The sequence below is a fragment of the Thermobia domestica genome, chromosome 13 (genome assembly GCF_964235325.1).
Source record: "Thermobia domestica chromosome 13, izTheDome1.hap1.1, whole genome shotgun sequence".
Classification (NCBI taxonomy): Eukaryota; Metazoa; Arthropoda; class Insecta; order Zygentoma; family Lepismatidae; genus Thermobia; species Thermobia domestica.
In genome coordinates, this window is record NC_137466.1 from 175,248,896 (window position 1) to 175,275,119 (window position 26,224).

The 26,224-nt window shown below is 34.9% G+C and overlaps 1 protein-coding gene across 4 annotated transcripts in view; it reads left to right on the forward strand.

The window, feature by feature from the left end:
- LOC145668774 (uncharacterized) overlaps nucleotides 1-26,224 on the forward strand; it is a 121,424-nt gene that overhangs the window by 76,124 nt on the left and 19,076 nt on the right. For 2 of the 4 annotated variants that reach the window (XM_081736934.1, XM_081736935.1), the window contains exons 17-18: nucleotides 118-191; nucleotides 15,206-15,312. In XM_081736934.1, the coding sequence (XP_081593060.1) occupies nucleotides 118-191; nucleotides 15,206-15,312 (181 nt within the window). Of the gene's footprint in view, nucleotides 1-117; nucleotides 192-15,205; nucleotides 15,313-22,867; nucleotides 23,044-23,419; nucleotides 23,538-26,224 lie in introns of those variants that run through there. The other 2 variants (XM_081736936.1, XM_081736937.1) reach the window with 2 other exon arrangements.

Genomic DNA, 26,224 nt, shown 5'->3' on the forward strand with positions numbered 1-26,224 from the left:
GATAACCTAAAACATACAACCCCAGATAAAAGTAGCATTTGTATACTGTATAGTTATATGTGGAACTTTCAAGTTTATTTTTACCAGAAGATTTTTTTTTTCTTTTTCTTTTTCTAGGTATTAGGTTACTGGAATCCTTGTGTCAGAAAAAGATGCATTTAGAAGTACCTCCGGGCGGCATCAGACCTAAAGTAAGTTAAGTTTCATTCTAATCATTCTCACAATGTTAAAGTTTCATTATAATCTTCATTGTTAGAGGTAACTGTTTCTAGGTCATATCATACTTCATTTTCACCTGAATTACTACAATATTCCCGTCTCATATAGCCTCGCAGCTGAAAGGGACGTTACTCAAAATCAACTCAACTCCAGTATTGTCGTGCATCATAGGTTAATCATATAAAATTGAGGTTAGCGAAATTGTAGCGAATTTTTACATACTCTTGGTAGCGAAAACAAATCCTCCCTATGATGCCCTCTTTTGTATGAAAGTTTATTCTTTTGACCTAAGTTGACATAAAATTATCCATAAAATAGTTGTGCGTTTTTGCTGAAGACTAGTCATATACAGTATTAAGTGTTTATCGGAAACATATATTCAGACGAGTTTTGTACTTCTGAAATGTATACAAGTTTATTATTATTATTATTATTATTATTATTATTATTATTATTATTATTAAATTTCTCTTTTTAAAATGACACCTTATTAAGGATCTCGTATGAAGCCATTTAGCAAAATAACTTTTTTAAAAAATAGAGTACCTTTGCCTCAGTGAATGGTATGAAATTAAATATTTTCACATCTTCCTCTGTAGTGCAAAAAATTTACATTTTATTGATTGTGTAGTTTTAGGAATGTGCAAGAAGTCCGGAAAAAAAGGTATTGGTGTGACTTTTTTCATGTTCCAAATTTTGATTCAGTAATTTCAGTTCGTTCTAAGCAGTCTTTTGAAGCTGGTGAGGTTACAAGTTAAGTAAAATTATTCTGCTTGCTTGTAACAGTAGAATTACAAAGTAACTTATATGCTTCTATGTAGACTAAATGCAAACTGAAATCATGAAGAGGGTAATTTCCAAAATTTGGAACACGAAAGAGGGAAGGATAGAAACAAAAATGAATCTAAAAACATGTCCGTTGTGCATGCTTTGAAGTTATTGATATACTTCATAGGATTTTATAAATTGGGAGAGGCGTACGCGTACTAATATTTTTAGTACATTTTATATTGTGTGAGAAATAAATCTTACTCAGCAGGGTTCTAGTGCTGAAATAAGTTTACATTACATAACTTTATTTTTGGTAATAATAATAGTAGTGTATTTAATATAAAGTACTAAATACTTTGAATGTTTGCTGCTGTGTTTTATATGAGTTTGTGGATTTTAATTTCAATCTCAGAGTGAATTTTTTAGTGGAATTCGGGGTTCATAAACAGCGTTTCTAAAGCAGAATAAAGATAAGAATATTGAGTATTGTTGATGTAGCCTTTTTTTAAAAAGTTGATTTAGGCTGCTGGGAGTTTGTTGTTATAACGCTTGAACATCGTAAGTTTTAACGTGGTGTGTGTTACTGTTTTGAAGTTAGTTTTCTCAGAAGTAGTAACATATATCAATATATGGTGGTTATCATACTATTGTACCTGGGATCTGCTGTTTCACATCTGGAATTTCATGGCAGCAGTATACTCAAAGATATCATCGGCATAAGTTTTCCTTAGCCTCATTAACCTAGGATGATATTCGTAATCGAATCTTAGATATTTTGATTTTTGCGTGAATTGTATGCATTCCGTAAAAAACTGCATGCTATAAGGTTATGAAATAGGAATAATGGTTCGAAAATTGTTAATAGTATATTCGGAGAGCAAGTGCGAGGGGGGAAAAAAAGGTTTACTGCTCTGGTGCTTTATTCTGAAGTTAAATTTAAAATCTCTTACCTAAGAAGAAACTGTTGTGCTTCTTACTTCATTTTCCTTTAGTTTTTAAGATCAAATTGCTAATTAATAACAAGTAAACTGTTTCGATATATGGTTGATCATGAAGAACGAACGGACTATTTATAGTCGTCGTTACATGACACACTTTAGTAAAGAATGTGTGGTCATCATATCGGATTTAAATATTTGTAACCGAAAATAATAGTTCATATAATAAAGAGTCAAAGAGAGTATTAGTAGCCTTTCCAAGTAGTATACTTAATAGAAATTAAAAGATTAATACTATTGATAAGGTTGAATGGTGCTTTGGTATATGTATATCTACAAGTTACATAGTCGGAATGCCATTTAAATCACCCAATTAGAAAGTTTTTCATAAAAATACAGTATGTCTCTTTGTGCCGCTGACGTGCCATTTACATGGTCACTTTAAGAAGTGCAGTCTCATCATTGTATTAGTAAGCAAATAAGCAATTTTATTTCAGTTGTAAATATACGTCGCCTTTTATCGTATACATGATACGTAGAACCTAATTTTAACATTATTTCACCACTCCTCCCTATAGGATTATGTTGTTGAAAGACTGCAGTGCACATGTTTGACGACGTTGTTACATAACTTTTTTTATTGTAGAAATGGCATATTTTCCTTCTTCCCTTTCTTTCTTTAGTCTTGATGTGTGGGTGTGTTTTGTTTCGTTCCCGTCTTGCGTAGGTAACTTAAAACCATATTCGGTTGATATTGAAGTAAATCGAATTACTCTTGTAAAACTAACCCATTGCATGTAAATCTTCCAACACCAATCTGAAGAGTAAAAGTAGGTGGCGTATATGGAAGAACTCGGTAGTATAATGGAAATCGCACCGGCACAAGGCGCACTATATCACTCTTCTGAATAGTCTTGGGTTTGAACACCAGTAATTTTATAATGTTTCAATATTGTTTGTTGTGATGTCGAAACATACGCTTATCGTTTTAATTTTAGTTGAAATATTATTTTATAAGATTCTTTTTTGAATGTCTACTGATACACATGGCAGGAGGATTAATTACTAACTTATACAGTTTAACAAGTACTAAATGTTACATTAAATACTCTTACCACAATATGTAAGAGGGTCAGATTGATGTCGAAATATACTGATTAGACATTCTACATTAAACTATATTAGTAGTTATATAACATAATACATTAGTAGTTTTATATTATTTATATATATATATATATATATATATATAATCAAACCGCGAGCGAGACGTTTAAGCATAATGCATTTAAAAGAGAAATCGGCAGCTTTCAAACGAATTTGTTGGATCAGCAATGTTGTAAGAAAGTCAGAAACTCACTCTAGCAATTTAGCTTTTTATTTTGAAAAATATTCTTGAGAAAAGATTGTCCGTTTGTAGAAGAAAAGAACAAAGTATATCACATTTCCTATTCTTAACAAACTTAAACATTTTTGTTTCAAAATTGTGCTACGGATTTCTTAATGATTTACTTGATTTTATCAGTTGATGATAAATTATTAGTTGTTTCTTAAGATAAAGTTCGTTTGTTGTTACGTTCTTGGAAATGCTTCATGAATGAATTTGTTGATTATTTTTAAACTATCAGCAGTTTTATTCCAACTTGAGATATAGTCATTTGAAAACCTGTATATATGATACAAATGTATTTTTGATAGTTGAGTAGAACGTTTAAATACACTACCAACAATCGTAGTTATAATTAGATCAAGGAAAAAACTCAAGGTGAGTTTAATTCCTAATTTTTATCATTAGTACAATGTATTTATTTGATACCAGCAAAGAACTTTCGTAGCTTACAGGCTTTGTAGCGGATATTGGTTGTAAGTTAACAGATAATGGACACGCAAATATTTGTACTTCGGATTTGTACTGTGGAATGATATTGATAATAAAAGGGAATTAAAAAAAAAAAAAATATTTTTTTTTCCAGTGCAGTTCTTCGTCTGTCTTTCTAGAGTATTAAATTCAGGACAGTTCTATAGTTGTAGTTTTACTTCGGATTTGATTGTAAACGTTCGTCAGATACTTCAAAATGCTTTACTTTCCTTAAAATATCGTAGTAAGGTGTGGACATTTGTTTTTTAAATAGAACTTAAATTCAATTCTTTTAAATTTGTGTGTGTTTTGTTTGTTTTTATGACTAAAGTATATCACGTACTCTTCAATCAATATAGGAAAAAAAAAAAAAAAGCTATTCGCACTTCCAAATAATAAGAGTGTTGGACCATAGAATAACACCTTTTTTTTTCGCCAGAGTGATATTTTGTTTTAGTATTGTTGACTTGCAGTTGATACGTATAATTTCACATATTCAATTTATCCGATGAATTACAAAGATTTTAATGACAAAGACTTACTGGAAATTACAACGTTGGCGAAGATAAGTGTATGGTATATTCTTTGACGACCGTGTGGGTTGAGAATTAATACTCAAAATAATAATAATAATAATAATAAATGCTATAATCTTGAGAGTAAGAGAGATACTGGAATCATTTGACAGAGAAAGGGAATTGTATATAGAAAAGAAACCAATGTTGTGTAAATCCTTTATGTTGTTATTCCATGAGGGAGGTCAATATATTACATTTGGTAACTGTGACAACCTTTCTCTATCATATGCATTTCTGAGGACAAATTATTTGGTCTGTTGAGGAGAATTTATTCCCAGTACAAAAAAGCAGAGAAGAGTAAGTTTTTGGCTTGTACTCTAAGTTTCGAACTAATTGGACAAATAACCATAGCACTTAGATTGCATTATTTTCATGTTTTTTTATAACGTAGATGTTAAACGTAGTTTTGATAAATAATTCTATTACTATGTATAATAACTATACTTCTATATAGCTGGTAGAAAATAGTAGTGTTTCAGATGTAGAAATAGGTGCTAGTACAGTTCCCCAATGTTTTAAAGCAGGCTAGAAAATCGTACAAGGTTTGAAGTGTTAGTAATTGCTTGGATGTTATAAGGTATATTAATAGGAAAAGCAAATAAAAACGTACACATGCGCGTGTGACTATGAGGATCAACTTAAATTTATGAAATCTAATAAAATTAAGTGCTTGAAAATTTTCACTAATACAATATATGTTCGTAAATTCTGCTAAAAATGTTTCGTATACATAGCTTGTGGAAAGGTTGGCTAATAACCTAAGGACTGTGTTCTCTTTCACTTGACATGCTTTGATGCATGGATAATAGTGAAATTTTAAACACCCTCTGTTGTGTGCGTAGTTGAATTCCTTCTAATGTCGAGCGCAGTCATTATCAGGAAATATGTTTTAAAATGTGATAAATATGTAGTTTTAAAAAAAATATGTGCTAGTGTTACGTAGATAATTGCTCTAATTAAGCGTTAATAACATTGTTTTTATTAAATGCATGGCATATTTCTCTTTCACACCTTTTCTCTCATTATGTTCGTTTGTTTTCTGTCTCTAACAGTTCCTTGCAAAAGAAATTGCATATTCTGTGTTATTCTTATGCTTCCGTGTTGTAACCGCAGAATATATTGCTATATATTTGTATTGTATCTATTGTGTCTTACTATGCAGGGTGTTCATAAAGGTAAGAAACTTCCACATAGATAACACAACTCATAACTGACTTATGAATACTGTGGTTTATATGATTCACTGATTCAAGTTTTTGTGTGTCCAGTCCAGCTTGAGAAGTTTACCGTGGTTGCACTAATAGAAATTCCATTCTATCCACTTGATGTATAAAACTATAGTTAATGGCATCAGTTATTCTGTCCGTGAATCATCAAGATCAATCACTTTGTCATACCTCCAGATAAAAGTTCAGAGGTGTGGTATCAAGAGATAGGAGACTGGGCAATAGAACTCACTCGACCAATTTAGTGCTGGAGACTTTCTGTTCCAAGACATCCCGTAATTCGAAGTGCCAGTGTGGTGTTTCATCATCTTGTGTTGCTTCGAATATATATTATATATAGTTTAGGTTATGAAAACCAACGTACAAGACCAAACATTAATTTCAGGACTAAAGTATTACCTTTCTTACAGTGGATGAATTTATGAGCTGCACATCTCGATGTAATAAGGAAAATATCTAGCATAAATTTTTTGTATAATGGATTTACCTCGTGATAGATAAAGGGAATAGTATAGGATTCTTGAAACTGTTATTGGATAAATATACACTCATAATAAAATGTAGGAATTACTACTGAATAATATACAGGCATAATATTTATAGTACTACACATATAAATAAAAGTAGATTAATCGGAGGAAACAACTTTGTTACCCCTCTTAGAATATACAAGCATGTCCTCTACAAATGGTGCGTAGATCGTCATCTGGTTTGGGTACCCATCTATTCGGGAGCAGATCAAAAATTATACGCATGGTTCTGACATAATCATCTCCAACAGTTTTTAGATAATTACCGGGATTTCATTCTGGTAAAGATAACTGAGTAGGCATGATCCGTACTTCAATCTTTAGATCTAAATTGAGTATATAAAGAGTAGCACAGATCTGCAGAGGGAAGTCCAGTATAACAACTTTTAGAAAGCCATGTCAGCTATAATGTATTCCAGAACTTGCTCGGTAAATTTTAATCAAATATAACAATTTGTGAATTGCTGTATCACCCTGTAAGTATGCCCAATGCATCTCGAGTTCCGACATCACAACTTAGCAGGTGTGAGGTATCTTAAAATTAACGATTTTGTAACACTATTAACAGACGGTATACAGGGATCCTACTGGTCATGGAAGTCAGGGAAAAAGACTGGAAATCAGGGAAAGTCAGGAAAATTTTTTCTAACATTAATTGTACACCAATTTTAATTAGCCAACCATTAATGATCACAGTATGGAATGTTGCTCAGATTTTTATGGGTGGTAAGTGGAATGTATGTATGAGCAATTGATTATTATTTGTCGCTGTGGAATAAATGTTCTCATATATAAATATTCACCGTTATTTATTCCTTATTTCTGTCAACATCATCCGACACCTGTCATGAAATCAGGGAATTTCCTACCGAAGGTCAGGGAAATAGATTTCTACAGATCAATAGGAACCCTGGTATAGTGCATCATATCTTATTTAACTATGAAGAAAGACAAGTAACATATATATTGCAAATACTGACCATTAAAGAAACACACAAATCATATAGACATGTAAATGCAATTCCCCCCTCGCGCACCCTATATTCAGTACGCGATAACATTACAGCTGATACAGTTGCACTGGAAGTCCTTACATAGTCTAAATTTGTCTAAACAGTAGCACAGATCTGTAGAAGGGAAGTCCAGTATAACTATTTGTAGAAAGCCACTAATCCATAATATATTCCAGAACATCCTTGGTAACTTTTAATCAAATAACACGTAGAAATGAAATTGTCCTGTGAAATCACTCCGCAAGTAATTTACACGAACATTTTATATTAAAAACTATAATTATATCTGTCGGGCTATATGGTTGCAAAACATAATCTCTTACTTTGAAGAAAGGACGCAGACGGAAAGTATTTGAAAATAAAATTCTGAGGCGAATATTCGAGGAATCCAAGAGGAACAGGAGGGGGGGGGGGACTTGATAACGAGGAAGTGCTTAATTTATACCGTTTGTTTGGCTAAGGACAGACGTCAGTGGGAAGCTTCTGTGAATGCGGCTTTCAACCTCCAGGTTATATAGCGTTTGTTAGTTAGTTATATTATGCACTTTCAGGATTTAAGTACACATCGATTAATAAAACTAAAGATGATACTTGTATGATGAGTCCTCCATACAGTGTGATATATAGTATCCTTGACAGTTTCTTCAATTCTTTTCTCATAAACGTTAAATTTTAAAATATTTGGTAGTATTAAATATTTTAAATAATACAAATTACTTGAACCCTCTTCTCGCGTCATTATGCACGTTTTACAAAGTTTGGTGAGGCCAGGGTACCTCCTATCTCTTATTAAAAGCTAGCCGTACACTCGTCACTGTACAAGAGTAGCTTGTTGCGTAATGCATAAAACAAGAACAAAGTTGTTATTACATGGCTAAAAATAATCAATTTTTTGTTTAAAATTTGGTGGGCAGAAGATATTGCATTTCAACAAGAGTTTTTCTCCTTATTGCGGACAAAAACTTAAGTGTGGCCAGTGTATGACATGATACGCTGGAAACTGCCTTGTTACAGTCTGCTTGCTTGCTCACAAGAGAATAATTTTATAAATAAAAACTAACCGAAGAATTAATAAAAGAAATTTCTTCCCTTTTTGTAAGAACTAAAGCAAATTACTCACAACATACTTTCGGAGAACTTTAAAATATTGAGCCACTTCTGAAAATCATTTCACCACTTCAAGTGCGTTGTTTTTTCTGTTGTTCGTAAGGTAATAATTACAGTATGTTGAAATTGTGTTGGGATAATCTTGAAATTATCTACCAAAGAGAACTATAATTAACGCAAAATATTATTCTAATCCTTTGTCTATCCATTGCGACAATCGGTTATCAAACGTCGATCGAGAAAGTTTCATACTGGACATTGGTGCAACATGATAATGCAAGACTATATGCTGCTCGCCAAACGAGGAAAAATTTTAAAATCCCCAGCTCTGTGTTCGAATTACTTTCGAATCCGTCTTATTCGCCTGATTTGTAACTAAATAACATTCTTAGTGACTTCCTAGAAAAAAAAAAGTATGGTGTGTGATTACCGTGCATATAGATTGCATAAAGCAGATGAGGAAATTTTTCAATGTCCTGAAAAGTTTTATTTCGCATGAAAGAACTACATACAGCTAATCGGAAGTTAACTGAGAGAAACTGTTATTAATGTGGGTGGTTGTTTCATAGGACGAACCCATTCGTTCGTCCCTGGTCCTTAACTCGGCTCGTATTGCAGATAGTGTTGAAATAAAAGCAAAAAATTAAATCACATGTGCTAATTTCAAAGGTGTTACTTGAAACTTCTAAAACCGACCGAATGTCACTTTTTAAGTGGAAAGTAATTTTTCATCATGATTCGAAATGTATACAACAAAATAGTTTTGTTTCTAATGTACCTCATTTTCAATAAAAATGACTGAGAATGTAGTAGAAATTCAGTTAATGCATGGAACGTTACTCGTTTATCCTTTCTAAATTTGGGCCGCGTGAATTTTGTTTCATTATATATTGTTTAAATGGGGAAAGTTTATTTCTACAACAGACCAAAAGTCCTTTAGAAATATATACATGCATACAGAGGGTGGACAAAAATATGGAAACATCCCGTGAAATGCATACCTGATATTAAAATTTTCACACAGCAGAGTTCGTAGGTGGTGCTGTCGTGTTTGTTCAATTCAACTACCTGTATAGTCTCCTTAGCAATGTTTATTTTTAGACAAGACAGTGCTCTGTGCATTTGCCAGGGAATCACGTCTGAGCTGACGGAATTTCATTGAGGTCAAACTGTTGGAACTTGGATGGTGGATATCTCGGTAAGCAAGGTATCGAAAGTGTTTAGTGTATCAAAAGGTACAGGATTCAAGATCATGTCGGCACACAGTAGGACTGGAAGAAACTAAAGTCAATAGTTGCAAAATTCTCAGCTGTAGTGAATATCATGCTTATAAACATATCAGCACCAAAACAGTACGAAGGGAACTCCATCCCAAGCTTACGATCCAGATTCTGCTACCACGCCTGAAACATGGCAGGGGTTCCATCATGATATGGCAGCTGTATCATGGTATTCTGCTAGATTCATTACTCCCCTGCAAGGTCATGCCACTGCCAATGACTACGTGACCATTTTCAGCGACCAGACCATGGTGCAATGTCTGTTTTTTGATAGGATGCTGTTTTTCAAGGTGACTGCTCTTGTTCACACAGCACACATCATCCAGGACTGGTTTTCTAAGGACCAACAGTAAGTTGCACACTTGGCTTGATCTCCCCAGTCTCTTGATCTTAATATTATTGAGCCGTTGTGGTCAATTGGAGAGAAATGGTAGAGCACGCTATTCCCTACCATCGTCGCTAAAAGAACTTGCACAGATTGTGCAAGAAGAATTGTGCAATCCGCGGCAAAAAACCTGCAACATGAGCATATAAGTTTATTGTGAAATGACGAAGTCTTTTGCTCCAAAATAAGTGTGACGGGAGGAGGCCGAGGTTTATCCTGGCGTGATTCGTTCCACTTAGACGTTATGTTCATTCCCTGTGCTGTTAGGCGTAGTTTCACAATAAACTTACATCCTCATGTTGCAGGTTTTTTGCTGCGGATTGTACAAGATCCCTCTGAAAGCTATACAGGACTTACATTTACCTATCCTAAAAAGACTCCAAGCAGTTCTGCATGCCAAAGATCGCCCTAAGCCATATTAGTGTGAGGTAGGCGCTTTTTGTCGAAGTGGTTTCTATAGTTTTGTTCATCTCGTGTATGTAGAGCCAGCTTTAGTACCACTTCGGCAGTTTTGGAAATCAAAATGCCACCATTATGTTTGACATGTGCAGTTTTATACCTCACGTTTTTGTTTCATGCAGTAGACAGTCATTTATTTATATTATTAATAGGTTAGTGAATTTTATAAATAATACGTTTCTATATGCCAATTACAAATCATATTTTGTGATGTAAAAGTTGTAAAATATCTATATGGATAAACTATATTTTCATTAGAAAATATAGATACCATAGCTGGTACTAATTCTGAGGTCAAAAATTTAAATAGAACTAATAAGAATGTGCCAAGAACTGGCTTCATTAATGTGCACCACCTCTATTGTGTTGAAACAAAATGTGAATCGTTCTATCCAGGGAACGTTCGCCAGTTGTTGCCTTGGAAACATTTTTCATAAAGGGGCTATTTATGCCTACTTGGCAATCGAACGTGCATTATCCGAAAGCAGTTTTCCACAGTTTGTTACTTAGAGATCATGCTACAGTTAAAACGAAACCTATTCAAGAATGAATTTGAAACTGCACAATTCATAATCCTTTAGTTGTATAGATTCATTGGAAAAGTTCATTTTGGAAACTGAAACTTTATCCTAGTTAAGAGTTTTTGTACTTAGAATGGTTGTATTATTTCATTTCACCTTTTTGTCTGTTTTCTTTCTTTTTCACCATGACAGTTTCTAAATCCACAAAGCTACGTTCCTTCCATGTTCTGAGGTCATACAAATATACTCCACTGTTCTAAAGTTACTAACAAATGAAAAATAATTCTTATCAAAGCTTAGGCACAATCGATGAGGCACGTATCAAATATTAAACGTAATGTTAATATTACATTATAATCGTTGCATGACGCAACTAACGTCGATAATAGGAGCTGCTACCACTGTTTTCTATATGGAGTTATCGTCCACTGTCTAGCTATTTGCACAAGAAAATGACATCTTCCACTTTTTCCCCATGTGTTTAGAGTAGTGTTTACATGAAGTGTGAAGTGTGTGAGTATTTCATATCAAAAAGGCATAGTCATCAGGTGTTTTATTTAATCACTGTATATATCGTATACATACTGCGAAATCATTTGTGATTATCTACAGGGTGTTTCAAAACAACATCGACAACGTTTGGGAGGTGATTCCTGACTCCAATATAAGACAGAAAGTACAGACCAACCTGGGTGCACAAATGCTTCCTTTCGGAGTTATAGGCTGCCGAAAATATGAAAAAAATGAACTTTAAAGGTCCATACCTCCAAAATTATAAGATCTACCGTAGTCGGGCCAAGACTTCACTTAGGAACTAGTATATACTCTATCCAAATATCCGTGTTGCGGAATCCTGAGGTACTTCCGCAATAGTTTTTAAAGAGGTAGTTGGTGAGTACTTCAAATTAAATGCCCGTAGCCAAACTCCCTCTATAAAGATAGTTTCATGAATACCTTAGGATTCTGAAACAGTACTTTTGGATAGCGCACATATTAGTTCCTATGTGAAGTGTTGACCCGATTACGGTAGGCCACATAGTTTTGGGGCTGTGGACCTTTAAAGTTTTTTCTTTCTTTCTTCATATTTTCGTCACCCTATAACTCCGAAAGGAAGCATTTGTGCACCCGGGTTGGTCTATACTTTTTCTTACCTTGGTGTCAGGAATCAGCTCCCCAACGTTGTTGTTGTTGTTCTGAAACATCCTGTATATATTTTCGTAATGGAAAATAACCAATGAATACAACGTACACAGGTAATGTCTCGGTTTCTTTTATATGAATGTTGATGCTCAACGTTTCTTACGTACGTAGATTACTCCATGGAGAGAATTTAAGTTTTGCCTCTCCATATTTCAATACTTATTAAAAGATTTATTTGCTCGTGTCATAAACCTGAAACATTTCGGTTCGGAACTACTCAGGATATGTTAGTAGCGAAGACCCATGAGCAAATAATACCCTGAACTAAATGTTTAGTCGTCTGTGTTGGTAGAAGGGCAGTCAGTATCCACATAAATTGTGTTTTGTTGCCACTTTATTTTAATTGCACGTCAGTTATATTTGTTGTCCTTTTTTTAGCAATATATGGAAACACGTTCAGGGATCTGGGTACGTCCCTGTCAGACGGTTACAAGTGCTTGTTTCTTAATTGGTAACCTCAAACTCGTTGAGTGTGTTAGCACCCGCACATGTTTCTTAAGGGCGAGTCCTGAGTAGTGGTACTTTGGCCTGTATAGTAGTTCTCACAGTGAAGATTTCTGTCTATAGACAAGGTCTACGCGTTCCTGCAGTAGCAGTGGGCAACGGCGAAAACTATTAGATTATCGGCAAAAAGGGGCATTCCTAACCGGTGAAAGGCAACTGGAAACATCACTATAGGGAATGGCGCAGAATGGGAATGGCGATTTTTAAAACTGAATTACCCCAAATGGGTTAAGCAATAAACTCAGAATCCTATACTGCAAAAGCAGTCAGCTCTACGGATTGAAGGGGGGGGGAAGTCACTTAGTTATGGACAGACAATACAAATTGGAGGATGAAACGTCTGGAGTCTAAACATAGCAGGTGAACCACAAAATCTGAAGAGATCAACCCAACGACTGAACGCGGATATAGTGGAGATCCGTAAAGTAAAATGGATAGAACAAAATGATTTCTGTTCATGTCAATATAGAATATTAACTCTGGTGCAGAAAACAGCGTCACTGGAGTTGGATTATAATGGACAAGAAAATAGGATGACGAGTAAAAAGTTGCAAGATGGTAAATGACAGAGTCGTAGCAGTAAAACTACATACGAAACCAAGTGATACAACTATTATCCAGGTATATATGCTAATGATAGCGGATGATGATGAAGAAGCAGAGCGAGTTTATGAAGCTAGTGAAAATATCATGAAAGATGTAAAAGAAGAAGAAAATCTTATTCTGGTAGGAGATACGAATGCAATCGTAGAAGGCACTGAAGGAAAATGTGGACTAGGAAAGCGAAACGAAAGAGGAGGAGAAAGACTGATTGATTGAATTTTGAAACGAACAAGCTAGTAATACTAAATACTTTGTTCAAGAGAGGTAAGCGCAGGATTTATACATGGAAAATGCCAGGAGATTTGCATAGGTTCCAAGTAGATTATATACGCGATAAGAAAAGGTTCAGAAATCAAATTAAGAACTATGGAAGTTACCCAGGAGCGGATGTGGACAGTAACAACTTAGTCATGATGAAGATTGAGTTGAAACTTAAGAAGTTAGGGGAAAAAGAAGAAAAATGGAAGACTGGATACAGGCAAGCTAATAAATAAATAAAATTAAAAAAATAAAAAAGTTACATTAAAAAGACAGTAGATAACACAAGAAGCAATGAAAGAAGAAATTAACATAGAATAGTCATTCATAAAAACTGGACTGCTTACTACCTCAAAGGAAGTACTAGTTTATGAAGAAAAGATAGAAAGGAAAGAGTGAATCACAAGGAAATTCTGGTCTTAATGGGTAAGAGAAGGAAATTAGAGAATATAAACAACAGTGAGGCTAAGACGCAGTATAAAAGAATAAGGAATCATATCGTTCGTAAATGCAGACTTGCTAAGGATAGTGGATAAGATAGTATGAATAAATAGAAAAGGATATAAACGCAGGAAGAATAGATGTGGCTAATAAGAAGTTTAAGATAAACTTCGAACCACGGAGACCAAAAAACAATGCACTGAAAAATAAAGGTAGACCCATGATTGAAGCTGTAGATGAGATATTAGCAGAAATCTTTGAGACGGGAAATTCAGGACGGTATATAAATTAACATCATTTGTGAAGAAGGCCAGGTGCTCACAGATTTCCAGACCAGCAAGATAGTGGCAATACCGAAAACAGTAGGTGTTGAGAATGCGAGAATCACAGAAGAATAAGCTTGCTTACGCATGTTCCAAAAATCTTGATAAAAATAATCTCTAAAAGATTAGAATCTAATGTAGAAGTAGTAGCAGATGAGCAGTTTGGATTCAGAAAGAAAACAGAAACGAGCAAAGCAAAATTCGCACTAAGAGGATTGCTAGAAGAAAGAATTCGAGTGCTCCTTTGTTTTCCCTTAATCCGAAGATTCGCATTCAGTTGTGATGCATCTGGTACATTAGTACAAAATAGTATCTCTGTTATAATTCGTCAGTCATTCAAGAGATCTTATTTTGTATCTTGTATCAGCTCCGAAAGTAAATTTTGAATTCAAATATCCCCTACTTTCCTAAAATAATTGTAATAGACATGAAAATTATATCGTAACATTCCCCGACTCAAAAACATTATATATATATATAGATGATGTAATGAATAATCTCGCGTCTTGTTTTATATTAGAATTTTCCAGTTTCCTTTTAGACTTCTTAATTTTTTTTTTTTTTTTTTTTTTTTTTTTTTTTTTTTTTTTTTAATCGTCTTCAACCTTCTTTAGCTTACAGGATGTAATGAAAAACTTGAACTAAAAATTTCATTTAACAGTGAATAGGTGCTGCTGAAAGTTTAGGCGATCTACTCGAATTCCCGCGTTATTTCACGGAGTAATAATCAGCCAAATAAAGTTCACTTAGAAATAAACTGTATTTGCGTTAATAATCTTGATGTAAAGTAATTTTGTACTCAAGAATTTGTTCGTTGTAGTTACGAAAGCACCAGAATTTTTGAAATTTGTGTAACGTAGTAGCTAACGTGTGGAACTATTTTTAGTCCTTCGACGATTGAGATTTTTCATACACAAACATATCATACAGCATTTCTCTTTCAGTTCATTCAAGTAATTGTAATATCTCTGTTCTTCATTGCATTTTCCAGCCCTGTGCAAGCCCGCTGATCCCGGACAGTTCACAGACTGATGAAAGTGTGGCATCTGAAAATCAGAAATTAAAGGAAGAGGAAGTGCCACAGACACCAAAGGAAAGGTAAGAAAATGTTCTTGGCATTCTTGTGGTTTTTGGAATTGCCTCTCCCCCGCTTCCCCTTTTTTTTAACTCGTTGTAGGTGTTGTTCCAGTTAATAATTTGCTTGTAGTAAGTTACGTAAACCTTTCAGCAACTTTGTATTACACTATATTTATGGTCAACATTGGGTTAAAATTGTCTAGATTTTTTTTTCTTTTGTATATATCAAAGTATAAATAATATGTCGTCTGTTGTAGTGTAAAATTGTCGAAATCGTTATTATTTTACGTGGTTTTCTGGAGAGTTGTTCGCAGTAACATTAGTGCCGTTTTCGTTCTTTCAAAAATTGAAAAACTAAAACCAGTATTAAAATTTGAACCTAGAACAGGCAGTTCTGTTGAGTAGAGTCCTGAAAGTTCTGAAGTAAGTCATAAGCATGAAATACAAAGAGTGAAACTGAAACTCCATATTAATTGTAAAAAAAAAAAAAAAAAAAAAAAAAAAAAAAAAAAAAAAAAAAAAAAAACCATCTATATGCATTAAAGAAATTGAATACTGATCTCAAGTCCAAAAATGTGATCAGTCTCGAGACTGATAAACAGGGTGTTTCTGGAACGAACCGACAAATTTCAAGTTTTTACCTTAAGCAGTTTGACCTATGCGTTGATCAGTAAGTCAGTAATGACTACTTATTTTGTACATAGAGGTTTTAGGGCCAAAGTCAGGAGGAGGAGATATTCGGATGTTCGAGTGGATTGCACCATTTAATGGAAAAAGAGTAAGAACTAGTAATGTCTCTAGGCTGGAAATCGCCAGTGTGGTGGAGGAGATGTTATGGTACACACTCAACACTAGAAGAATACTGTTGTTCAGTAGTAGAGAACTCACTTTTCGTACAAGGGTTCTTGATTCGATTCTAGGTCATGTGAATTGGTTGTAGACAACATCGTGTTGTGAGTTCTGTCGGTTCTCCCGTTTTCTCCCACATTTTCATTCCGCCAGGTATTTCATAATTCACTTCTATTAATTATCCATCTTTTTAATCCTAAGATCATATTTGTGGGACGTTAAATTTCATTTTTGCATTCGACACTGTTCATCGTCATGTCCATTTTGTGTATTGGAATCACCTCATTTTTCGGACAAAATCGGTCATGAAGTATAGTCTTGTTCAGAAAATATTGGCCACTCACCATGCTTTAAAAGGCCATACTTTGGCTCTGTATTACGATCTTAATTTGTCAAATAAAATCCACGTTCGTTTAATTCTGACTGGAACTAATAATATAGGGCTTTTCAAAGAGAGGTGAATGTTTGAGCTTTTGTTCATTTATTTAGTTCGACAAAACTACATACTTTAGTGCTAAAATTGCAGAGAAGACAATTAGTGAAGTCATTTTAGTAAAACCTGTTACATGTATTGTACGTGTAAAATCTGTTACATGATGGATGTTACATCTAACAGACTTCGCAAAACGTACTTCACCAAAAGTAACCCAGTTTCCCCTGGGGTTCAAAAGTATATGAAAAACAGAAAATGACAACTGGAATCAAAGAATATATTTACAGTTCGGATTACGGAATCTCGTGTACAAACATTAAGGAACTGTAGCTTCATTTTACAAATATTCATGTACACTTATGTCCAAAATGATCGTCGCGTATCTATAACTGCCCTCTTGTAAGAATATAATTTGATAATAATTTTGGAGGGTACTTTTAATACTGATACTATGTGTATAATCGGGAAATGTATATTTGTGGTAAATTTCATAGAAAAATTTATAAATACGAAAATTAGAATGAGTAAACCAAAATGTTTGCCACATACATGTCTTTAGCCGATTATACATATACAAACATTATAAGAAATACCGGGCGAATTCGTTATCAAATTATATTCCTACAACAACGTATTTATAGACATGCGACAATAATTTTGGACATGAGTGTACATAGCCAATATTTCTCTGATAAAAGGCGGTCTGTCTTATAGTGTGAAGAACCAAATGAGAATTGCTGAGAGGCTACAACGGGAATTTGCGTATTTCCCATTGTAATACATGTTGATTTAGTTAAATTAAAAATATGTAGGAAAGTTTACGGTAGTTCCATCACGTATTCAGTAACTTGGTGCTCTACCTGGATGATTTTCCTCTTATGACATCAAATAGATACGAACGTAATGCAAAAATCAACTACTGTATTTTTTGTCGTGTGTGCCAAATTGGCTGAATTCCCGAACCTCATCCATGTTAAAAATTTGAAAGAGAAAGGTCGGGTGGTTTGAGTTCCGAAGTTACAAACATAGTCACCTTCATATATATAAATTGTTTTTGAAATTTTGTATATTGACGTTTCCAGCAGTAGAGTCGTTTCACTTCATTAATATGTGCAGAACTATCAGAAGCCGAATAAGATAATCTTGTGTGGGAATGGAGAGATTTATAAAGTATTATTTAGATACGAATACTTATCCTTTCCGTAATAAATTACTAGTTGAAATGCCCGTTCTTCACTACGGGAGAACAGCTTTATGAGAAGTATTTGAATACCCTTCTCTTTAGAATATTTCTGTCAATGAAAGTTAACATACATAAAACATTGTACCTCGGACATAAATATTCAAAGACTAAACCCGTACAAAATACGCCTTTAAGCAAATTGATATAATTAAAAAACTCAGCTCGAATTGGGTCCTATTTATCTTCCAAAAGTCTTTTTAAAGGGGTCAGATGTTTTCCTGACCCGTAAAACTATAAATTTGACACAAATTTCAGTCATGTTTGATACTTTATTTTTCACCCCCCCCCCCCCTCGACCAATCATCTGACGATGGGGACGAACTTAGACCTAAACGCAATTGGAAGCGTCACTATTCATTATAGTGACAATGAAAACTATGAATTACACACTATATCGGTCGTTGTATGTTTTTGTCATTCCTTCCAGCTTTCACCCCTTAAGTGTCTTACTCTCACAGTATTTTTTTCAGATTGAAAGTCATATATGACTAACAAGTTGGATGAAAATTACTCCAGACGTTACGAAGTTACGCTGGAATATACATTCATGCGCATACATATATATGTATAGATGTGCGAACGATGCCATTGGCGCTTCTGTAAATTCACAATCCAGCTGAGGTGCTCGTTCATGCCTAAACTTGGGATTAAATATCGTCGCGATATTAACCTAAAAGTTTGGCGAATCCAAACTATGGGTTCGACACTAATTTCAGTCATTAGAGACATTTTATTTTTCACCCCTTCTCACTCTCATGACGATGATGGTTGAACTTTCCGTTTAATGCTATCGGGCGTGTAATTAATCTCAGACATCGAGAACTATAGATTCGACATAATATCGGTTATTTTCCATTACTTTTACATGTTAACCCTCTTTCCATCACTTTAGGGGTGCTAATGAGGGTTAAACTTACTTAAATGCTACAGGGAATGTCATTAATCAACTTACGGACCTCGAAAACTATGGATTCTATGCTAATATCGATCGCCTTTGATTATTTTTTCATGCCACCCCCGTCCCCCAACAAGGCGTACTAACGGAGCTGAATTTGGATTTAAAAGACATCTGGACTGTCGCTATTCATCTCAGCAACCCCGAGTCTCTATAGATTTTATACTTATATCAGGATCATTTTCTATAATTTTATCCCTTTCACTCTTCCTACGTTTGCCAGGGAATCTTACCCCTACTAGAGGCTGAACTTGAACTTACAGGTAATCGCAACTGCCACCAATCTACTTAGTAACCGCGAAAACTATACATTCGACACCAATATCGGTCGTTCTTTTTAGTTTGTCTACCAATTCCACTCTCCCTTAGGATTGCTTAGGAGGTCTTGCACTCACTGAGGGCCGAACTTGGACTTAAACGGCATCAGGACTGCTACCAGTTAACTTAGCGACGCTGAAAACTAATGATTCGACACCAATATCGGTCGTTTTCGATAATTTTCCACGTCAGCATTTCACCCCAAACCCCCCAGTGTGTGAATAAGAGCTAAACTTGGACTTAAATGGCTTCGGGAGTGTTACTATTTACTCAAGCGACCCCGAAAACTATGGATTCGACACTAATATTGGTCTTCTCGATCATTTTTATGTCTTTCCCTAGAAGTGCTAGGGGGTCTTACCCCAACTGGGTGTTGACCTTGGACTTAAAGGGCACAAAAACTATCACTATTCAAGTTAGTGTTCCAGAAGGCTATGGATTCGACACTAATGTCGTCATTTTCAGTTATTTTTGGGTCTTCTCCCTTCTCCTGAGGAGTGCTACGGAAGTCTTCCAAGTGGGAGCTGACCTTGAATTTAAAGAGCGCCAAACCTGTCAGCAATCAACTTAGGGATCTCGAAAAGTATGGATTCGAGACTAATATGGCCGTTTTCGATCATTCTTATATGTTCCTCCTCAACTCCTTGGTGTGTAAAGGGATCTTCCTCTCACTGAGGGGCAAAATTTGGACTTAAAGGACATCCAAACTGTCACCAATAAGCTCATGGACCCCCAAAACTATGGATTTGACACTAATATTGGTCGTTTTCGATCATTTTTATGTCTTCCCCTTCGTCTTCTCTCCAAGATGTGCTAGGTGTTTTACCCCTCAATACTCTTTTTCCAGACTGCAAGTAGTATGTGTACCAAGTTTAGTTAAAAACATTCAGGCCGTTCGAGAGTTATGGAAGATTACAGTGAAATTCGCCTGCATTGGCTGATCATTTTGATTTTACAGTGAACTGGTCAATATACACAAGTGATTTAATATAATACATAGGAATGGTAATATACGTGTATACTGTTAAGCAGATGGCGTCTTTACCCCTTGTAACTTAGTGATTACTCCATGAAACCACGTTGCAGCACTGCTTACTACAGCCATCTGCTGCAAAGAAATCCAACTACGAGTATCAAAAATTTCAATGTGAAACCACGTACAAAAACAATAGTGAAATATTACACACAAGATTTTATATATAAAAATAGTCTTTAAATACTATCTTAGATATATGATATCTTCTAGTTTCATTTGCACTCAATGCTTTTGAGATTTATTATTGTTATTATTGGTCAAAATGTTTGGCATCTTTTACATATGATTTACTTTAAATACTCGACTGTTACAAAGTAGTGTACTCGGAGCAAAATAAATAAATTGACATTGGAAGGATCATGTGTTGCTTTGTTAATACGTCGTGACTATTTCTGTGCGCTAGTTCAATCTCGGTAGAAAAATCGGAATGTGTGTTACAAAGTGGCAACATCGTAATGTCTCTTTCTACAGAAACTCAAGTTGTAACTTAACATTGACCCCTTTCTCGTTGACCTCAATGATTCCGTGACGTAGCTTCTCAGCACAAGTTTCCGCGTGGTTTTAAGCTGTCAATTAGTTTCTAATTTTGCCTCTCGTATAACAAGAAAATTGAAATTTTAAAGTAACATTGTTGTCAAATTACCATTTTAAGCCTTAAATTTAGTTGTAAGTAACGTATAGTGTACAGCAGCATGCAGTGTCAGTTAATGTAAGAATATGTAGCATTCATTATTGAAAGTTGTGTTTACCTTTCAAGCACTCGAGCTACATGCAGCTAGCATTAGGTCATACGTAAAAACATAGCATTAGATCATAGCATACGTAAAAACATAGCAATGCATTAGATCATAGTAAAAATAACTTGCTTAGCTTCGAACTTCACCTGGTGGTATAATGGTTGTAAACTAGGGTTCCCAATAAGGACATGTAGAAAATAAAGTACATAGATAGTTTGATACTGACACATATTAAGACATACAAGATTGGGAAGAACTTCATTCTAAGTGCATTCCGCCAGTCTTAGAATATTAAAAAAATGGACTACTATTAGTGACGTGTCACCCTTTTCTTTCTTTGCACTTTTTTCTCCTTTCTGTGTTATGAAGATTACATTCACGATCAAAGACACGTCTATAGGTTTTAGTTTTTGTGTGTATAATATTCGAATGACGTCCTTTCGTTTTCCATCAAAAGCCAACTACAAGTATTCCCTCGACGTCATACGGATATACCCAGAGAAACACGTACGGGTTCGTGCCACAATTAGTTGTGACATCAGTTAGTGGTGATCATTCCCCTTTTTAGTTAGTTGAGTCCACCGACTGTCTATATCTTAGAGATAGCATTTTCTTTAACAGATCAACATGGATTAGATTGTCAGTCAGGGCGCAATAGCTATTTTGATCATATTACTGAACGAGAGTGACTAGGAAAGTTTTGAGATACAACCAAGCAGGATACCGCAGGAATAAAATTTTGCTTGCATGAGAAGCACCCGTCCTTTGTAAGTTAACTCGCCCATTCTCACGACGATCAAGGCATATGACGTGATGAAAGGTGTTGCAAAGGAGCCACATTTGCCACCATTTGCACCTAGCCATGGAGTTGGAAAGAAGAATTTACGAACCATGATTCTGTACGACTTTAAATATGGTTTAAATAAACCGCTAGAAAGATTGATACGAGCCTTTGGGAAGAGTTTACCTCGCGTGCAATAGTGTTTTGTTGGTTTTCAGAATTTAAATTGGGCCGGACCTCATTAGAAGACGAGGGGCGCAATGAAGAGGACAACATTGATGCCGTGGAGACATGATCAGAGGCACACTGCGAGTGACATCGAATATGCCCTTGGGATTAGTGTGCCGAATTTTTCAACCATCTTACATAAGCACTTGCGTATTGAGAAACGTTACGCTTTGGTGGGTTCTACACAGCTTGATTGAAAATCAAAAGCAGATAAGAGCGGAATGGTGTCCAGACATGCTTCAGAAATTTCAAAGAAACGGCTAGGAAGATTTCAGACATGGTGACGGGTGATGAAGCGTGGATTTATTAGTTTTACCCAAAGACTCGTATTAATCATCTGTTTGGATGTTTGGTTTTCCACTCGTGGAGATGCTGTGGATGCCTACAAACAACACTTAGATGCAGTGCTTGAAACCCAGTAGCATCAATGGTAAAGGATTGGTTTAAGAGGATGAGACGTTGTGTGAAATGTCGGAGAGAATACTTCGAAAATAGTTGAAATAAAAATACGTATGTACCCAGAGCTGCATGTCTCAAGACCTTCCTAGTTATCCTCGTATTATCTTCCTATATCAAACTTGTTCCGTATGAAAAGAAAGAAATGTGTTTCTTTGTTGAGACAAATTTTTAAGTAAAATTATAAATGATCTCCTGCTTGGTAATGAACACAAACTAAATGATGTACAGAAATATCTATTTAAATATTAATTCTAAACTTTTCTTCTGGTACTTCTTTTTTAATGTTCGTTAGTTATGTTTTTGAAAAGTCGTGTACGGAAGTGCAGAGTTTGTATATTTTTAGTAGAAGAAAGCAGGTACATCATTGAGCTCGCTTTGGTATCAGCAAGTACAAATACTATTGCTTTAAAAAAAAAAAAAAAAAAAAAAAAAATCGGAAATCGTGGTTATGTCTTTAGGAGTATGTGTATATATTTGCACAGATGATAAATATATTTTTTATGGATGAGTGGTAGGAAAGTATGTTGACAATTGCAGTTCTAAGGAACCTGAACAGGCCAGGGGAGAAAAACGACAGAATTGTGTGGACTCTACTTTCGAAGCTGTGAAACGGATGAAGGACAAAGTGGATATCTCTGATGTAATACCACAGGCAATTGCATGAATATTATATACCCTTTGGAGTTGGCTGTAGAAATGGACATTTATTCGAGGTAAGATGTCAAGAGAGGAAAGATAGGAGGGCTAAAGTATAAAATAAATTTTAATAGTTATGGGTAGAGTCCAGTATTGTAGAAAAAACTCTTGACTTCTGTCCTGAAAGTTAAACTGACACTTCTCTTCCGTACACTGTTGTCTTTAATATTTTAGCATGTTGTGTAAGCGTTATGCATAGTTCGTTGATGAGTGCCTGTGGGAACTAGTGGATTTCCTCATCCACAGCTTTATCAATGGGGAATGTCATCATCACTATTTTTGCTATGCACTTGTGTTTGTTTAATTCTATATAATAGACTATACTTGAAATAATTCCTATATTTTTTTCCACTTTTTTTCATACAATTTATATACACATTATTTCTTGTTTAGGATTAATGCCTTTTGTTTGAAGAATCCTGTAATAGGACTTAATGAACCAAGCAGGAGTAGAGTAAAGTGCACATATTATTCTTATGCTATGAAGTATAAAAACTCATACACAAGTAAGGTATGTTCTTGAAAGTAAAATTGCCAGTTGCTCCTAGGCATATTCAGAGTGCATTGGAGTAGAATGTAATAAAGCTTTCTATCACGGGACAAGTAATGCTCATTAAATGCCGTATATATGTATTGTAGAAGGCATTACCTCTTTGTTCCGGAGAGTTGAGAAAAGTCTGCTTTTCATTGTTCAAGGGACTGTCGTACAGATATTTCGTATGATTAAATGTAGAATCGTGGTCAGGCTAAACATTTAGCTTCGTATTCTTTTCTTTTAACATTTTGAAACTTACTGATCTTCTGTTATTCATTGCTTTAAATCAATTTAGAAATAAAAAGTTGAAGAACTTAAATCAGTTACACCTTCTGGTTAGGGCTCAAGCCATTCGATCGTTCCATTTACCGAGCAGTTCAAGGGTAAACGTGAAATGTTTCCTCTTCGTAAACAAGAAATCTAAGATTCGAATCGTGTGATCGGTAATCTTGCCTGAGAGATTATTAGGGCTTTTTTTTTTCCTCACCCTGAGGAAATCATGCACATTACTGAATACCACAAACTCATTTGGTTTGGAGTGGAATCAGTGACTGTCCCACCATAGATGAGCGCTCTACTACAGCTTGATTGGTTACTTAGCAGTGGCCAGTAGCGTTGTATCATTGTCTAGTAGTATTTTAAGTTCTGTAGTAGTAGGCCGAGTTGTGTTAATGAAATTTGCAAAACAGTATTTTCTAGCTCTAATTGCTCCGACTCCACTATTAGATATTGAAAACCTAATAAGTCACTAGTTTTTTTTTTTTTTTTTTTTTTTTTTTTAAATAAATATCTTAAGGATACAGTTCACTTATACTAGATCCCTTTACATATTGCTCCGTTGTTGGCTTCTGTTTAAAACCAACAACTATACACGTCCTTCCCTTTCAATTCAAGCCTCCCCCACCCCACCCCCACACACACTTTGCTTAAAATCAATCTTTATTACAGATTCGCTAATCTCGTTGACAAGTTTCGTGTGTAGAGTCTTAAATATACATAAAAACATTCCTATTATTATCAGTAAAGTTCGTTAGTGATTTTAACTAGTACATTGTGTCAATTTGCGTCTTTCATGTATGGATAATTGTGACTATGTGAAATTGTGTATACGAACGAAAAAGCTTTATTAAACAGTTACTTTGTTCATATTCCAGTGACTAAATTATCGCTCCAATTCTCTGCATTCATTATCATTATATTGCGAGCGGGGATAATGATTAGAAATAATGTAAGTAAAAGGCTAATCCTTTTTGTTACTACTGTAATTTGGAGCGCTTTGCGCGTTTTTCCTACATGGGAAAATATTTTTCCCGCCCGTAGTATTGAAGATAGGAGATTGGTATTTGTCACAAATAATTAGTACCACAAGTACTATTTTTGCAAGTGATTTCTAGATCTGTATGTTTATCCCGGGCCACGCCAGAGGGCCCAAAATGGGATTTTAAAAAATCACAAAAAAAAAAATCCCTATTTTCCTCAACTTTTCCCTCCTTAGGGACGTCCGAGGGACATGTGAGTGATACTGTCTGAAAGCTTACTCTATTCTGAAGGGAACGGCGTATGAATCGACGATGATTAGGGATGTCAGGAAATTTTTAAATTTTGTAGGGTGAATTTTGGGGAAATTTTGGGCGTTTTTTGATGCTCTCCCAACATTTTTCCCGCCATTACTATTGAAGACAGGAAATTCTAATTTGTCACAAGTAATTAGTACACTACGTAGTATTTTTCAAGATCTTTTATCAGGTTTGTGCGCAGACACAGGGGCCCCAAACTTTGAAGAAGGCTTTTTTGTCCAAAAAAATCCCGATTTCCCTTCAAAACAAATCTCCTCAGATACATGATAGGGACGTGAGAGTGGTACTGTCTGAAAGCCTACTCTATTCTGAACAAAACGATGTATGAACCATAATCCTACGATAGTTAGGAATGATGCTGTACCTTCTTGACTGAAAGTCAACAAAAACACCTAAAAAAGCCATATCTTAAAAGGGTTAAAGGAAAAGAACATTACCTGTTTACAGTTTACATTTCATTGCATACGGAATTGTTGGTAGAAGCCATACCTATGTTTACCAATCATGTGGTACCAAGACAAAATGTCCAACAAACCAATCGTACAAGACAAAATTTTATCATCAGTTAATGGTAATCTAGATGCTATGTATTAATCGCTTTAATTTTGTATTATTGGACGCAATGAAAATATAGAAATTTGACCTTACACCATCCAGATAAAAATTGAAGTACAAAACCGTGCAAAGTATGTAATTAATAATGAACCTCTAAACACAAGTAATCCAATTATTTTATTAACTGACAAACTTAAGTAAAATGATATTTAATCTTAACATGTTAAAACATCACGTATTTCAGCTATGATCCTGCATTCCCTATTGCTTGGGAAAAAAAGAAAAAAATGTAAAATTCAATTTATGCCCAAGTGTGGCATCAAGGTTTAAAGTTAGTTTTTGATGAGATTTTGGTCACTTTTTTGTGTGCTTTCGGTCACTTTTGAATTATTTAGAAGAGACCAGACCACTATGAGTCCTGTCATTGTTACCCACGGGTCCGTAACCTATCCAGTTGAGATTTTTATTTGTGGGACAACTTGAAGTGTACCACAGCAATCCACGAACCATTGATATACTGCAACAGAACAT